The 16,721-nt window shown below is 48.3% G+C and overlaps 6 protein-coding genes across 6 annotated transcripts; 4 read left to right on the plus strand and 2 right to left on the minus strand.

The window, feature by feature from the left end:
• Window positions 1-485: 485 nt before the first annotated feature.
• Window positions 486-2,059, minus strand: COCVIDRAFT_103469 (hypothetical protein; the record flags this gene model as incomplete). Its single annotated transcript, XM_014699533.1, has 3 exons — window positions 486-628; window positions 705-1,001; window positions 1,093-2,059. 3 exons carry the CDS (start codon window positions 2,057-2,059, stop codon window positions 486-488), a joined length of 1,407 nt encoding a protein of 468 aa, XP_014555019.1.
• Window positions 2,060-3,126: 1,067 nt separating this feature from the next.
• On the plus strand, window positions 3,127-4,865 carry COCVIDRAFT_103539 (hypothetical protein; the record flags this gene model as incomplete). Its single annotated transcript, XM_014699534.1, has 2 exons — window positions 3,127-3,233; window positions 3,281-4,865. The coding sequence occupies 2 exons, from the start codon at window positions 3,127-3,129 to the stop codon at window positions 4,863-4,865; spliced, it is 1,692 nt and encodes a 563-aa protein (XP_014555020.1).
• Window positions 4,866-6,997: 2,132 nt separating this feature from the next.
• On the plus strand, window positions 6,998-8,414 carry COCVIDRAFT_103486 (hypothetical protein; the record flags this gene model as incomplete). Its single annotated transcript, XM_014699535.1, has 3 exons — window positions 6,998-7,333; window positions 7,391-7,908; window positions 7,970-8,414. The coding sequence occupies 3 exons, from the start codon at window positions 6,998-7,000 to the stop codon at window positions 8,412-8,414; spliced, it is 1,299 nt and encodes a 432-aa protein (XP_014555021.1).
• A 608-nt stretch (window positions 8,415-9,022) lies between these two features.
• Window positions 9,023-10,111, plus strand: COCVIDRAFT_103458 (hypothetical protein; the record flags this gene model as incomplete). Its single annotated transcript, XM_014699536.1, has 1 exon — window positions 9,023-10,111. One exon carries the CDS (start codon window positions 9,023-9,025, stop codon window positions 10,109-10,111), a length of 1,089 nt encoding a protein of 362 aa, XP_014555022.1.
• A 1,051-nt stretch (window positions 10,112-11,162) lies between these two features.
• On the minus strand, window positions 11,163-11,777 carry COCVIDRAFT_17420 (hypothetical protein; the record flags this gene model as incomplete). Its single annotated transcript, XM_014699468.1, has 4 exons — window positions 11,163-11,360; window positions 11,417-11,481; window positions 11,537-11,640; window positions 11,713-11,777. The coding sequence occupies 4 exons, from the start codon at window positions 11,775-11,777 to the stop codon at window positions 11,163-11,165; spliced, it is 432 nt and encodes a 143-aa protein (XP_014554954.1).
• A 2,670-nt stretch (window positions 11,778-14,447) lies between these two features.
• On the plus strand, window positions 14,448-15,056 carry COCVIDRAFT_28064 (hypothetical protein; the record flags this gene model as incomplete). Its single annotated transcript, XM_014699537.1, has 1 exon — window positions 14,448-15,056. The coding sequence occupies one exon, from the start codon at window positions 14,448-14,450 to the stop codon at window positions 15,054-15,056; it is 609 nt and encodes a 202-aa protein (XP_014555023.1).
• Window positions 15,057-16,721: the final 1,665 nt, after the last annotated feature.

The following is a 16,721-nucleotide window of genomic DNA, read 5'->3' on the forward strand; positions in this document are numbered from 1 at the left end:
CCTAGTTTGCATCTTGAATCGGAGTTTTGATATTTCCAGGGTAGGGGTCAACAGGAAGCAAAGACACATCAGGTCCTTGTACATCAGCCATGGCTGTTCTGTCTGTAGCACGCATCAACTACAACGTTTTTTTTCCTCTACTATTCCAACCTCATACTTGCCATTTGACTGTGTTTATGCCATTATTTTAGTCAGGTGAAGTGTATGATTGCAAGCACAGAGTGATGCTGACCATGGTGGTGTACATGAAGCTGTATACTAAGAGAAAAAAAAAAGTCTATTACTGTTGCTGACAGTCGAAATTGTAAGAGCAAAAAAGGGGGTATCTGGATGCAAGAAGGGGAAATAAAAAAAAATTCCAAAGCGGGAAAAGAAGAATAATACCGCCCCAGTCCCTGAAATATCTTTTGTGAAACATTGCACCCAGCCGCCTCTGTTGCTGGACTACGAGTGCATAGATCACATGTTACTTTTCTTCTTTCTGCTCACATTACGTTGCACTTTTCATTGGCATACACCTCGCCATACTGGTCCACACCGGCCATCTTTTCATTGTACCGCTGCTTGTCCTTGACTTCCTCGGGGAACCATTTCTTAAGAAATGCCGCCTTTTCCGTGTCTAGGTTGTCTATGGGGTAATGACTTGGTTAGTTTTTGGTACAGACAAAGCAAAGAAGAAAACAACAAAATCAACAAAGACTCACCAGAATTGGCATCAAATATTGTCTTTTGCCTGCAAAACGGACAGTTGTACTGCTTGTTGTTCTGCATGACAATCAAGCATCGGATGCAAAACGTATGGTTGCAGCTCAGCTTGACGGGCCGCCATTGAATCTCCATGCACATGGGGCACGAGTAGTCGTCAATTTGCGGCACATGCGACAGAATCTGTGTGTTGACCTCTGCGCATACCGCCTTGGCTAGGTGCTCCGAGAATTCTGGATACTCGACTTGACGCGGAAACGTGGACTTTACCCCCAGCGCTGTACGCTTGTCGAATTCTGTAGAAATATTAGTCGGTAATTGTCATGCTGTGCTTTGAGACAGGCCTCTCGAACCAGGATAAAAACAACCGGGGGGAGAATGACATACTCTTCAAAATCTTCATCATGGCATTATGGTTAATTTCGCCGAATCGTAGGCCCTGCAGAATCTCGCGGTTAATGTGCATAAACGTATTGAGGGCGGTCAAGTTGTCCTTCTTCTTCAATTGCTCGACGAGACCGGCCTTTGCAATCTTGTTGGAAAAAGTGGCGAGCCGTGCCATTGCTTTTTCCGAATCATGCGACTTGTGATCAAGCTCCGTTGTGCCAAAGAAGATGCCCTCTTCGACATAAATCTGGAAGATTTTGCGCCAAGTGGTGAGCATCTTCCTTGTTGTTCGCCGGTCCGGGTCTGTCAGCTTGGCAACCTGCTTGCCGAGAGCTTCAATCTGGACATTCATTCTCTTCTGCTCTCGCTCCTGCAGCCTCTCGAGCCCAGAGACCTCGCTGGTGAGACGAGTGAAGAATTCCGTGTCGGAAGTGATTGGCACTAGGACGGTGCGACAGCCAGGTCGATTGCCGGGCGTGTTTGCAGTCGTGGGGGATTCGGGAGTGTCTGCAGAGTGACAGGACAAGTCGGAGTCGTCGAGCACGCGCATGTCGGACATGCCCGTCTCAACGGCCAGCAGATGCAGCTTGTTCCTCGTATCATTGTCAAGTTTGGCGCCCATGATCTCTCCGCTCGTCTCATCTACATAGAAGAGGAGCTTTGGGTGAAAGGCCTTTGGCGACTGTGAGGCGCCGTTGTCATCATCATCATCATAGGAGCCGTGGGGATTGAGAATGTACTCAAAGGGCCGTTCCTGGTCGTCATGGTGCTCGGTCGAGGCATTGTAGTCCTCGACATGCCTGAGCAGCTTGGACAGTGTGGGCGGGTCTAGGCCGACCTGCTGCAGCTCGTCGGTCAGCCTCTTGATGCATTTCTTGAGCTGCGAGTAGGAGATAGCCGAGTCGACCCAGTCGGGCGGGAATCCTTCGTCCCGCAGGGTCTGCTTGAAGACATGGCCGAACTTCATGGCTGGCCAGCTATTACTATATGTAGTATGCGTGTACCAGGGAAGCTGGAGCCGATGGGCAGGAAGCGTCGACAGGGCTGGCCGGTCAGAGGAGGCGGACGGCGCACGTGGGGGAGATGAGTGGTTCAGAGGCCGGGCGGGGTCCGTGGCGAACCAAAGCAGAAGAAAACGCTGCCAAAGCCCTGATGCAGTTCCGTGGGCCGTGTGGCTGGGGCGTGGCTGTGATGACCGGCCTGGATGCGCCTCACTAGGTAGTATGTAGTAGCGAGTGTGTACGCAGAATGCACTGTGTCGTTGTGGGAGTGGGTATGTAGTAAGGAGGAGTGAGTACGGGGGGTGCCTGGGGCGGTCGACGGTAAGCACCAGAGGAAAACGAGAGAGAATATGGCGCCGACAAATGAGCGATTAACGACGTTCCAGCCAACTCGAGCAACAACGGACTTGTGTTCTGTTTGCCATACACACACACACACACGTACGTTGGGTCGCTGTGAGTTGGATACGGCAATGCCTACTGAAAATGCTTCTTCCGTCCAACACGTGGGAAAGCGGCGCTTTTAAACAGAAACGCAGAAAAAAACCGAACATGCATACTTTTGCACCGGTCGTCGGTCGCCTGTCGCCTCGCTAGACGTGCGGTGGCTTGTTGATATAGCGCGGCCTCGTTCGCTCCTGGTCACTTCTGCGTACAACTTTTTCGCCTGCGCCACCGTCCACCAATCAGCGGCCAGTCGCCGCACAGTCATCGCCGCGTCTCGGTGATGACGCAACTCTGCCTCTTAACGACTCATCCATGCACATGTGCGACAAAACCACACTTGCCATGCCTTGGGCGCATCCCACTTGCTAAGCCCAGGGAAGCTCAAAAGGCAGCCATAGTGTGGCAAGGGCGCTTCGCCAGGTTTCCGGGAAGATATACTACCATACACACATACATAGACCCACCCAGACTAGTAGACAACCTCGACCACGGCAACACAGAATCAAGCCAGAGGAAGTACCAACACCACAAACACTCATTTAGACGTTTGCTATAGATCCCACCAGATAGAGTCGACACGCTCAGCATGGGCGCATCGCAGTCGTCTCAAGGCGACGAGGCGTCCGCAGGTGGCCAGGTCAAGACGAGCTACTATGAATTGCTAGGAGTGGAGCGCAATGCCACCCAAGACGAGTGCGTCACCATGGCCTCTTCGACCCTTCACTACTGATCCCTCGCAGGCTCAAGAAAGCATACCGCAAGAAAGCCCTCGAACTTCATCCCGACCGCAACTATGGCGATGTCGAACGCACTACTGCTCTCTTCGCCGAGGTGCGAGCCGCTTACGAAGTCCTATCAGACGACCAGGAGCGCGCATGGTACGACGCCCACGAGGGAAGCATCCTAAGAGGGGGCACTGGAGAGGAAGATGCTGGCGAGCACTACCAGGGCAGCATGCGTGTCACCACCGCAGACGACCTGGCGCGCATGATGGGCAAGTTCCGAGGAAACGTAGACTTTTCCGACTCACCCAACGGCTTCTTTGGCTTTGTCAGAGAGACATTCGAGCAGCTCGCTCGCGAGGAAGAATATGCAGCAGACTACGAAGACATCAATATACCAAACTACCCCTCGTTTGGCCATAAGGAAGACACCTACGACGGTGTCGTGCGTGACTTCTATGCCGCCTGGAATGGATTCGCTACAGCCAAGAGCTTTGCATGGTTGGACATGTACCAACTGTCCCATGCCCCCGATCGCCGCACGCGCAGACTGATGGAGAAAGAAAACCAAAAGCTTCGCGATGACGGTAGACGAGAGTTCAACGATGCTGTCCGGACGCTGGTCGCCTTTGTACGCAAGCGAGATCCACGCTACACGCCCAACAGCCAGACGGATGAGGACAAGGCCAAGGCGCAACGGGACGCGCGCAAGGCCCAGGCTGCACGAGCAAGGGCTGCTCAGATTGCCAAGATGGAAGAGGAGGCGCAAGCAGTCCCAGATTGGGCCACAGCACGTCCGGATGACGAGCTGGACGAGGAGAGTGAAGAGGAAATCCAAGAGGAGCACTACGAGTGCGTAGCCTGTAACAAGACGTTCAAGAGTGAGCGGCAGTACGACGCGCACGAAAAGAGCAAGAAGCATCAAAAGTCCATACAAGCACTGAAAAGGAAGATGCAAAAGGACAATGCAAATCTCGACTTAAGCCAGGATGCTCTGAAAGAGAATGTTGTAACACTAGCAGATGCAGATCTTGAAACAGATGCCACTACTCCAGAAATGAACGGTTCGGATGGGTTCGTTGAAGAGGTTACGGAGAAGACGGGCAAACTTGGAGTGGGAGATGACAACACAGACGAGGAAGAGCTACAGTTGACGGAAAATGCGTCCGACAACAAAGCCACCGAGCCACACACCACCTCTGGACCAGCATCGGCATACAGTGACGACGACGATGTTGATGATGATGAGGAAGACGACGAATATGCCTCGCGGTCGGAAATTGAAGCTCGTCTGGCAGGTTTCAGTAGCAAAGAGTCGCCTAATGCCAAACCCGTTGAGGAGCTTGAGATCAAGTCGACGGATGATGCACAGTCAGAAGGCGTTGCAGCGACACAGCCCAAAATGGGCAAGGCTGCACAGAAGCGGGCAAAAAAGGCGGCCAAACAAGCAGAAGTGGACGATAGTAACGCAAAGATGAAGTGCGCCGGGTGCAATGCGGGATTTCCATCCAAGACCCAACTGCATCAACACTTGAAAGACCATCCCGGACATGCCGCGCTCAAGTCTGTAGCTGGCGGGGGCAAAAAAGGAAAGAAGCGGTAGAGCATGTGATTGATTGCATGAGCTATGATGGATATCGAGAGCACATTTTGCATCGGGCAGTGTCATTGGTGTATTTGTATGGCTTCAGCATAGCGTAGGCGTTTGATAGAAAAGTTTGTGCTCAGCCTGGTGGGCTTTTGGAGCAGCATTTACGTATCGACATAGATTCTTTTTGTTTTACTTTAGTTTTAACAGGTGTCTATGTCTTGACGTGCGGATGATAGTATAGTGTTGGCTTGCTTTTTTACACTTGCTTTGCAAGGTAGTCATGTTTTGTTGTCCATGGAGCGTTCCAGATGGCTGGGGCCGTGTTCAAGAAGCTGCTGTGTTGTGCTTGTGCGTTTAGAGTCCAAGTAGACGTGTAGGTAAGTTTAACGACATTGACTTTTATCAATTGCTTGGTTGGGACAATGCATGTCTCCGATCTCGTCTAGACTCTTGAGCTCATATTGGTATGTGTTCTTGGAAGCTACTAGGTACGCGGCTATTCCGGGCTAGCTCTCACACGTGGCGTTGGGTTGATCAAGTGCGCGGTACCTTTTCGGTGGCTCTCTGAGTTTCTGGAATGTAACGATACAATTACACCGGCAACTAGCTCGTCACATGGTACCTTGGGCGCCATATTGCCACAACACTCGACTTGTGGCATGTATGGACGTGTACATTATCTCAACAAATAGACTGAAGAAAAGAAAAACATTTCATTCGTATTGCTAGCACGGGTGAACCAGCGTTGCGATGGAGGCAGATGGCGACTGCGTACGTGTGTACGTAAGAACAAAAAGACCGTCTGCGGAGTCAGCTAAGCGCGTATATGCTCATCGACCGGATCAGTCTTGGCAGAGGTTATGGTCCCCTGCTGGCTGGCTGGCTGGCTGGCTGGCTGACTGACTGAGAATCTCGAGCACAGTGGACACGTCCGCACCTCAACCGTACGATTCGGCACATTCGGTCGCGTGCAGGTCATGGTATTAGGTTCATGGCAGTGACACCCCGTGGCGGATTTGGCGTGGCAGGCGTATCAAGGGCTCTGCTGTGTCGGCAGACTGGCCGTATGTTTGTGGGCACGTAAGCACATGTAGATACACACACATACACGTGCATTTACTTAGAGTACATGTATATAAAAATGTACGTAGTTGTTGGGACGGGTGCCGTGGCGAGTGACATGGACATTGGGAACAGCACTCTGGCGAAACAAAGGTGGAGACCTTGGGCAGTCGGAGGATGCTAAACGGCGAGCAACGGCAGCAGAAGCCCCCTTTGCAGTGCAGGGGATGGAAGGATTTGTCGCCGTAAGAAGATGAGACTGCAACGTGATCTTCATTACCTGCTGTTGCGCCACTTTGCTAAACGCGTGCCGTCGCGACAAAAGGAAGCGAACTGCAGCTATCAGGGGACAAGTCGGATAAGCTCCAGTGCCAAGCCCGCCCGCCCCCCTGCCCCCAGAGTCGTTTGGGAGCATGGCGTTGCTTGATGTGAATTTGCCGAATGCGTCTGGACTGGTCTCTCCTCGCTCGCCCGCACAACGCCGCTGGCTGGCGGCTTGGGGAGAGAAAAAAGAGGCTTGCATGCAACGGCCTGAGAGCCGCCCAAGAAGCCAAAAGTCGCCATCGACTCGGGCGCATGGGCGACACGCCTCAGCCGCTAGCCTCAACCGGGTCTAGCTTTGAACCCAAAATGTGCTAGTGCCAGGGTCCGGGAGACGCCGTAGCCCCTGAGTGCTCCATGCGAGTCACTTGTATCCACACTCTCTGTCACCTCCACATCCGGCTGATCGTATTCCAAACCATGCGCTTATCATGTCCGCCTCCCTCGGCCCTCTCATAGGCCTTGCTGCTCCAACCGTCGCCTTCCACTTGCCCCCTCCGTCATGGCGCCAGCGTAGCCCAGGGGTTCCCAAGCACACGCCCGCACCGTATATGGCTAGCCGTTGCTCAAGCTGCCTTTCTCCCAACTCGGCCCTCGTATCTTCGGCCCACTATCTATAGACGCTTTTCTCTTGACTCTCTTGTCCAGCTCTTGAACTCTCTTGTCCCGCTCAGCCCGCTTCTCCTCGTGCCGAACGTCGTTTTCTTTCCCATTGTCACTTTGTTTCCCAGTCGCTCGTTCTTCCTCACCGTTATGCCATCATGATCCCCAAAGGCTACCGTTTATCCTTTCCCCACCTCGTCTTTTACGTTTCCACCTTTATAATCACCACACAGCTTTATTTCATATGGGGCCAGTCCAAACTCAACTACATCGACTTTGCTCACAAGCGCATATTGGGCGACTGGACTTTTGATGCCGATGTCCACGCCAATGTCCATACTCTCAGCCAGGACCAATGCGATTCCGCCTTCCCAAAGCTCTATCACAGCCTTGACGAGTCCGTCCGCTTGCGGCAGGGGAGAAAGGTTCACGCCCAAGATATTGAAATAGAAGAAGGAAGATGCATGCTGAGAGTGCTCATCTACGAGGGAGAGGTATGTTGATATTGATCTGTTCCTCCTAGTTTGCATGCATGCTCACATCTGTCTCAGCTCTTCGTTGTCGATACCGGAATCCCGGAAAAATGCTATGTTACCAACGGGAATGAGAGAGAACGCATTCTTGGAACTCTGGCCCAGATTGATCGTGCCGTTACTTCCGCATCTACCTCTGATCCCGCAGTCCCAAACATTGAATTCTCATTTTCGCTTGATGACCTACCACGCCGGTCTCGGAAGGATGGAACTTTCTTTGGCTACACGCGAAAAGACACACCAGAATATCGAGACATCTGGATGATGCCCAACTACGCCTACTGGGCTTGGAACTACACCCATGCTCCCAGCTGGAACAGCATCAGGAAAGAGATTGAGCAAAAGGAGAAGGACCTGCCCTGGGACAAAAAGGACCCCAGAGTCGTCTGGCGAGGCAAGATCAAGATGGCAAAGCTAAGAAAGGAGCTAGTCAAAGTCAGTGAAGGAAAGGAATGGAGCGATATCAAGCCTGTCGTCATCAATAACGCCAGCGATCCTCATACAAAGGACGTCATGAACTTGAGGGATTTCTGCGGGTATGTTTCCTTGCTCTCACAAGACACCTGGGCTTCGATACTGATTTTTTCCTTTGCTCAGCTACAAATACACTGTCCAGACCGAAGGAACCTCTTACTCCGGCCGCCTCAAGTATCTCCAGCTCTGCCGCTCAGCCATGATCACTCACCCCCTGGAATGGCAAGAGTTTCACACCCACCTCATGCGCCTCGCTGGTCCCGAGGTGAATTATATTGAGGCTTCAGAGAACTTCGGTAATCTCGAGTCCGCCATGGAATACTATCGTGAGCATGACCACGAGGCAGAACACATTGCGAAGAATAGTTATGAGACGTTTACCCGAAGGTATCTTACACCAGCAGCAGTGACATGCTATTGGCGACGATTGTTCTGGTCCTGGGCGAGCGTGCAAGGATTCGACCCACTCTTGTACGTCCCTGATAAAGACGGTAAGATGGCCATGAGAGGTACACCCTGGACGGCCTTCGCTGCCAACTGGCCCAAGGACCCCGCAGCTATTCCCTGAGCATCGGTGGGGAGGCTATCCAATATTCGGCCGCTGGAAGGTGAATTCGCATGAGCATTAGCATTGGAGTACCAGGTTTTTCCATTTCGTACGATACCCGCAGTTACGCGCCAGAACATTAGACACGTATTAATATTGTTGCATATATTCTAATTAGTTGCCTCGTCTTATCCCATGTCTTCACCCTCAACTGTCTGACAAGTTATTCTGGGTCAACAGCTTGCGGGAAATGCTAATTTTGCAGATGCAAGTTCTGCGGCAAGCAATCTATCTTTATTGATGCGGCCCTAGTCGCCACTCGCTACCGCTTACGCTACAATATACTAACCGATAATGGTAGCTACGCAGCTATGGTGTCAGCAGCTACTTTGTTTTCTTCGTATGGGAGGATCGGAATCGTGGAGGATTCGAAAGCGACATTGCGTTACTTTAATATAGAAACCAATAATCAGCATCCCAAAGAAGACTTTCTGTTACACGCTAAACATACATTACGAGAGACTTGGTTCAAGACTCCCAACAAATCCATGGATGCTTTGCAATAAAATGACCTCAATGCCATGGCACGATACACAAACTAATCGGCATTGATTTCTGTTATATGCATCATGTTGTTCCTGTCCGCCTTTACCTTGTTTCAACTTTCCACAGCTTTACCAAGTCTACAGCCACGGGCCTCCCAATACCTGGTCATTCTCGATACTGGTGTAGGGCATCGCAGCACGCCGATCCCCAGATGGCCTACTTCTCTTCGCCGTATCAATACTGACGGTACCAACACGGCTAACCTTACACAATTCGGCATAGTTGAGTCTGACCCCAACACACTCGAACAGCCGATACTTGCCGATGCCCTAACATACTCGCCGTCAACCTCCTCCCTCTTCTCCGTCACAGGTCGGGGCGTGGTGCGAACCAACATAGACGGTGGGAACTTAGAATACATCTTGGGCAAAGAGAGCGGCTTATCGAGCCAAATTGTCAGCATCACAGCAGCCGAGCAATCTCAGAAGCTTTACTATGGCGACTACAACACAGGCCTTATTTACTCCTCAAACTATGACGGCAGTAACGTCGCCGTATTCCGCAACGTATCTGAAGGCCTCACCTTTATCTCTGAGGACTACAGCTATGCCAATACACATGCCGGTGGCATTGTTGTCGACGAAGCACGGGGCTGGCTCTACTGGAGTTCAGTAAGTGACGGTAGCATCCGGCGCGTCCTTCTCAGCGGCGAGGGGCAGGAACAAGTTCTAGTTACTGGACTCGACAAACCAGGCCAACTGCGCATCGCAGGTACTTCTTTATACGTTGCCGAGCGTGGCTCGTGGAGCTCCTCGCCCACAGCTATCAAGTACCTCGGCCGCACGATTGACGAGCTTCCTGCATCCCCAACGTCTCTTAATCTAGCCGTGCCAACGGGTACTCTCATCTCGTCTGCACAGTCGTCGCTCTTTACAGAAGTCGATTACACGGGTGAGAAGCAGACGCTGGGAATTGAGAGCTTCGTTGTCTATAGGAATGGCGTGGAACAGATTGTGTATTTTGCTGTCAATAGTGCGGGCAGGACGTCGTTCGGCAAGATAGTAGAGACAGTCTGGAGAGGGAGTGGGGATAGTAGAGGTCCCGTCTTCAAGGTCTTGAGCGCGAAGACAAGCGAGGTTGGAATCCCCGTTGGATTAGAACATATCTTATGATAGATATCAGAGACGGACATTATCTCTCTCTTCACTAGAATCCTTCGAAACAATCAGTTACTCGGTAGAAACTCTACTTTGCTATCGTTGTCGAATACATACTGTTTGTCTCTTTTGGGTGATTGACTATTCATAAGTCAAATCAGAATTTGATTATATTAACACTAGTAGGCACGAACTAAGTTAGGCCGACGTCTGAAATGTATCAGTCATGTCGCCATCGACTATGCCACGGCCGATGGTATTATCTAAAAGAATTGAGCGAGAAGAAAGCTATGCTTATCCCTTCAGAGAGCTGCTGTGTAGAAACGGAATAGCTCTCGTATATTCATCGCGTTTGTCTGACGAGGTACTTCTGCCATATATGCTAACGTAATGCTGCCGTCCTCTTATACCCATGTTTAGGAAGTGCGGATTGCTATCGATCCTTTTCCAAGTTCGCCTCTCTGCAAGCTCTTCTACATTCCAGTTGGCCCAAAAAACAGGCCCATTCACGAATCCGCCTCTCGCGTACCCATCATGACCGCGAGCATTACTCCAAGGAAGGCTACCTAAGCCTTCGCACATATTTCCCAAATCAGCATTGATTGAAGGTTTGTATTCATTTATTGGCATGCTAATAGCTCTAGTGAGCTGTCAAGTGAGTCCTAGACATATCCCTCGATGCCACGGTACGTCAAGTCTTGAAACAGCAGCCGTGGCCGATTCCCCCAAGGAGTCTTCGAAGACAACCCTGGGCCCAACGGATACAACTGTTTTGATAGGGGAAAGAACAACTTTTTGGAAGAAAACGTTTAATTATTTCTACATCATTAGCTGAGTACTTTTCCAGACTATCTTAGATACGAATTATCGGGGTAACCGTATAAAATTTGATTCGAGAAAGACAGTAAATCTAGATATAAAAGTAGATAACTGTAGCTATACTAGGGTACAGTCAAGAGTAGTCATGTAGCTGCGCTATAAACCTCTCAATTAGTGAATTACCTCAAAAGGTAGCCTGTGCCTTGCGTCCCTCAGTTGAAAGTCTTGGTTATACCATCAAATTAGTCTAGTCAATGCTCCTCCATAGCGCAAGTTCCTCTGTCCCGTTATGCCCAAGACTTTGGGTGCTTAGGATCTTCGTGCCACATGGGAAGTCATTTGTTCCGTCACTGAACGAGATGTCGTATTTCGTACGCTCCTTGGTTCCAATCAAAGCTGGAACGTTGGATGCGATGAACGGGCCATATATGATTTCACCAGTGACCTATGTAATCTGAGTAAACAATTGAGTAAGGGACATATTGTATGCCAAGTACGTACAACTGTACTAACTGCAACTGGATCGACATTGAGTGGACCGGCGAAAGAAAGTGTTATGTTCGTAGCTATTGAAATGTCAATATGTCGGGTGCAAAGAAGAACAAAAGCAAAGCTCTGTACCGTCCGTAATAACTACTGAAACGTAGCCAGTCTGAGTATATACTAACATGCCACGTGGGTCTTTGCGAAATTGCACGTCCGGTCCTGGGATGCCATTGTAGAGGCTGGAATTATCAAGCTGTTAACGATCTTGATCTATGCAAAGTATAGAGCGGCGGAGAATTGCGCAGACTCACGTCGTTGTGTTGATAAGCGCGTACGTGCCGGCTAAGGCTTTCAGAATCGTCTTAGCGTTAGCCATTGTTTAAAAGAACCGAAAAGCCAAGCGACTACGGAGAATTTGCGAGGCCAGAGGCGCCCTAAGAAGATTTTGTATTGCATTCGTCAGCTCCGGCAGTTCCGGCAGTCCCGGCAGTTCTTGGATCAATAAGGTGATACAGCGTTGCGTGAGCCAAAGCAGCGTTTAGTGCTTACTCTAGCAAAGTTTAACACCACTCTTAATATGAGCTTAATCATTCTCCGCTCTACTAATCAACACCGTTGCGCTTATAGATACTAACATGCCCACCGCTAATTACTACTATCGCGTGCTAGTAGCGCTAATATTAATTATACTCCTATCCTGCTACTTACACTATATATTATAATAATATATAGCTCAGTCTCTCTAAGAATTCAAAGATTATTTAAAAACATAACCAAGACTAAATATATCTAGAAAGTAATAGGATAGTAAGATTTTTTAATATAGGAAAGTGTAGCTTTTAACTTCTAATAGAGGAACTTAGTTTTATTTTATACATGTGAGAAAAGTAAATATCTCGGCACTGGTGACATGGGAGGTCGCAGCCCCCATCGGTGGTTCGAATACTAGCTTTGGAGAAGAATTGGATCGTTACCCCAGCGCGTTGCTCGTCATACAGAACTACAACCTTGGCCATGTGAATGCAACGATCACATGCTCCGTCCAGGCTGATTGGGCCCTAGGCGCAAATGTAGCAGAGGGCATTTGCTGGCAAGATCAAAACTCAATTGAACAACGTGCAGTTCTAGATGATATACGTACTCTTCATAGAAATATGGTCAATGAAGAACCAATTTACGCCTGAAAAGCCCATTTTCGACTAAGCGAAAGGATTGCAAAGAATAAACACGACAATGACATGGCTCATCGCTTTGACATCGACACTCGAAACGAATGCGACCGGCCAAAAAACCTTGGCATCAATCATTCAGCAGACTGAATCGCTGCCTAAAGACAAGGACAAGCACTTTTTAACCCTTGGGTCCATAGTAGCCATCTTTATAGCAGACTGCCTCTCACGAACAGGATACGACGAAACATATGCAAGTGAAATCATCAAAAACGACGGATGAGACACTGGAAATGCCTCTGGATTCTGCAATTGGACCTGGAAAGGATCTACTTGACCCGAGGTGCTCAGCAGAATCCTCAACAATAAGGCTGAATTTTCTCCTGCCCAAGAGCATTGTCAAAACCCTGGCCAGATGTATGCTTGGAATGCGACTGGGGCGTGGCTAGATCTCAAAACTACCAGCACAGCCTACTACCTAGCATTTGTAGTGCTACACGTATATCTTATTCTCGTTGCGTTGCACATTGTGTACACTGCGCGAAAAGTGTATGCGAGCGATTCTTAGTCGTCAGTTACAGATTTGATTGCTCTCACCCAGACGTCGCCAGCTCCAAAAGACCTTCTCAAGCATACGTTTTCGGGCGTGAGAAGCCATAAGACAATAAGGTTAAAGATGAGATTCAAAGTTAATACACTCGTGCTAATTAGAGGTGAGCAATTGCAGTTATTAGTTGGTCAGGATAGTACGGTTGCGAATTTAGAGCTTATAAAGCGAGACGAGAAATACGGAGCCCGTACCTAAGCTAAAGTAAAATAGCAATACGATTGTCTAATGGCAATTTCTTTGTTTAAAGCAGATACGTCAATCATAGTTAAGGTCGCAGATAGTCAGATATCGCGGCTACTGCAAGGATTCAGAAATATCATAGAGGGCTGGGAGGTAAAAACCTCGTATATAATGCTACATGAATTTAACACGCAATATGTTCTAATTAAGTGACCACACACCCACGCTTTATCCGAGAGTACATATTGAGAGGCACCGTGAGCAGTGCACCAGTTGCGACAGGGTATGAATAGGGGTAAGAACTTGTTGGGGCAAGGGTGGATGCGTCTGAGCCCAGCTATCGAAACATCTAGCTCATCTAGTGTACGAAACCTTTAGAACGATGTTGCTAAATGTAAAGAGTGAACTTGGAGATAAATATGCCTTTGAGGGTGGCTAGGCCCAGCCACCGAGTACTTCACCCATATACGCGCGCTCCCGAACTATCAACAGTTAGCCAGTGAATCCATTATCCAACAGATGTGACTCACGATATGGGTCAGCATGGGAGATGAAAACATGCCAAGGCGCTGGAGAGGAATTGCGACATAGCCTTGAACTTGGGGATACGCTCAAACGGCTCGCCGTCCTTGATCAGAGTACGACAATCACAGTGAGCTCGGCGCATATTGATGCCTTGGCTTATGCGCTCTCGAGTATTGCAATATGCAGCCTCATGGAATTGTGCTGTCTTGTCCGCCATACAAGTCAGCCTTCTATAAGGGTGTGGCATATCTGCTATCATCGTTCAATCTCATTCGCTGCACAGTGTTACTCCATGCAGCCACTCGCTTGAGCATGGAAACTAGAAACACCGCCAAGTCTGCAGGACCTCCTGAATCTGCCTTGCGATTGCCTGCCTAGTTGTCGCCGAATGATCTGTCCGTTTATTTAAAAGGTGCTCTGGCGGCTGTACAGATACTCATCTGTTGTCAACACATTAAAGAGCCTGTCCGATTTTTTGTAAGCAACTTCATATATCGCAGCTTGCTGCTGACTATTGCAGGACAATACTGGAGAGATGCCTCGTCACGAAACGTATCACGACATGCAGAAGAAGCGCCGCCATGGGGTAAAGCCCTACGGTTTTGATGATGCCGAACCGAACCACGACCACGATGACGCCTATGGTTGGGACAACGACGCCGCTGATGGATATAATAAAGACGATGAAGACCGCAACGTGAACATCTTCAATCCTAGCGGCTCGCGCGTGAACTGCACGGACATGGGTGAATACTACGCATCTGGGCTACCGAACACATACAGTCCCCCACCAGAGGATTCATATGGCAGAGATGAGGATGAATGGAAACAACGTCTCGTAGATGGAGGATTTACCTACTCTACTGAACCCCCTGAAGAAGAATACCTAGACCGTGACCGCGAATTTGGTGTACTTTACCGCCACCAGAACAAACTCGGTCACGTCATCGCGGCGGATGGAGGCTTCAATAAGGCGAGCTACACCTACACGGACCACCAGGAGCGGCCTGACAAAGATGTGACGGACGAGGTGCGCAACGCTGAAGCAGAGGGGCGCGTCGTGGGTTATGTGACAAGAGATATTTTTGATGATAGGGAGAGGAAGCTTGGAAAGCGGTATGACAGTCCCGAAGAAGAAACCCGACAAGGGCCAGCGGATGATCCGGACTAGACTGGTCATTGGGTACCCCCCTACCTCTGGGTAGGGTAGAGGTTGGGTAATGGTCGCACGGACNTGGGTAGAGGTTGGGTAGGGTCGCACGGTCCTTGGGTAGGGGTTGGGTAGAGTCGTATAGACTTAGGTAGGGGTTGGGTAGGGTTGCCAAGAGTTGGGTAGGGGTAGAGGTAGGGGGCTTACCTAATCACTACCCTACCCAACTCTTGGCAACCCTACCCCTACCCAACCTCTACCCAAATACCCGTCTAATCCGGACTATGATGACGATGGCGGATATGAGATGGACGAGAACAAGAGAGAATACAATCTTTGGAATGCGTATCGTGACTAGGTTATTACTTTAGTAAACGCTATGCCTTCGTTCTTCGCTAAGCTGGCAAACGGGTACCCCCTACCATAGAGTTTAGTAGGGGTTAGGTTATGGTCGCACAGACCTTAGGTATAGGTTAGGTTAAGTTACTAAGACTTTAGGCAGGGGCTAAGGTTAGGTCGCACAGACCTTAAGTTAGATTAAAGTTAGATTAGATTAGTTTAGGTTATAGTTAGGTTAGGTTACTAAGCTCTTAGGTAGAGATTATATCTAGACTTTATAAATCTTTAGTAGAGGTTTAGTTTTAAGTACCTAATTAGATATATAACTTAGAAATCTATATAAGTTAGTATAGTTAACTTTTATAAATAAAAGAAAAAGTAACGTACTTTACGGGTTCGTGTAACACACGGGTTCGTATAACAGTTTTACTAAGACTCTACCATAATCTCTACTACCTACTAATATTATAATAACTATAGCACTTATAGTCTTCTTATAAACGCTAAATATAGCTTACGCTTTAAGCTCTTAAATAAGACGTAAATCTTCTAGTCTAACGCGCTGTATATATCTTTAACGTCTATTATTAGATACTAAGCCGTTAACGTAATAGATAACCCTTATAAGTAGATTATATACCTAAAATAATAAATCTAACTAAGCTTAAGAAGAAGATAGTTATTAAGTATATACTTAATCTTAATCTACGTAGATTTCCCTCTAAGCTTATAAATATAGCTAATATAGCTAATTCTCTACGTGTAACAGCGTAGGCAAGACTACTTAGATTAGTATCGGCGGTAGTGTCACTTAGAGGCATATAGGAGTGCGTAGGACATTAAACAAGCCTTAATTTAAATAGACATCTATAGGCCTTATACAAAAGAATATTAAAAATCTACCTAATAAGCTATTATAGAGGTTAGATTTATATAGTCGTTTTTTCTACTAGGCTAAATTATACTCTAGTTCGGATCCTATTTAGATATATATAGAAACGGGTGCTAAGCCGTTACACTACGCGCTAAGCGTAATCTAGACTAGATTAGCTAAAACTAGCCTAGCATATTTATTAAGCGCTAATCTAAGCTTAAAGTAAAGTTTAATTATAAGTATAACTATAAAAGAGCTCTTTATAAGTATTCTAGAGCTATTTAAGACTTATTTAGCTTAGTAGCTAATATAAAAGCTAAGTATAGAATCTAANATAATAATATATATAACTTTAATAAGATAGGCTTTATAATAGNCTAGATTACCTCTAGAGCTATTATTATAGCTTTAGAGAGACGTAGATAGCCTAAGACTATCTAGCTAGGTAATAGAGAGTAGGCTATAGTTATCTA

This window comes from Bipolaris victoriae (genome assembly GCF_000527765.1).
Source record: "Bipolaris victoriae FI3 unplaced genomic scaffold scaffold_61, whole genome shotgun sequence".
NCBI classification, from domain to species: Eukaryota; Fungi; Ascomycota; class Dothideomycetes; order Pleosporales; family Pleosporaceae; genus Bipolaris; species Bipolaris victoriae.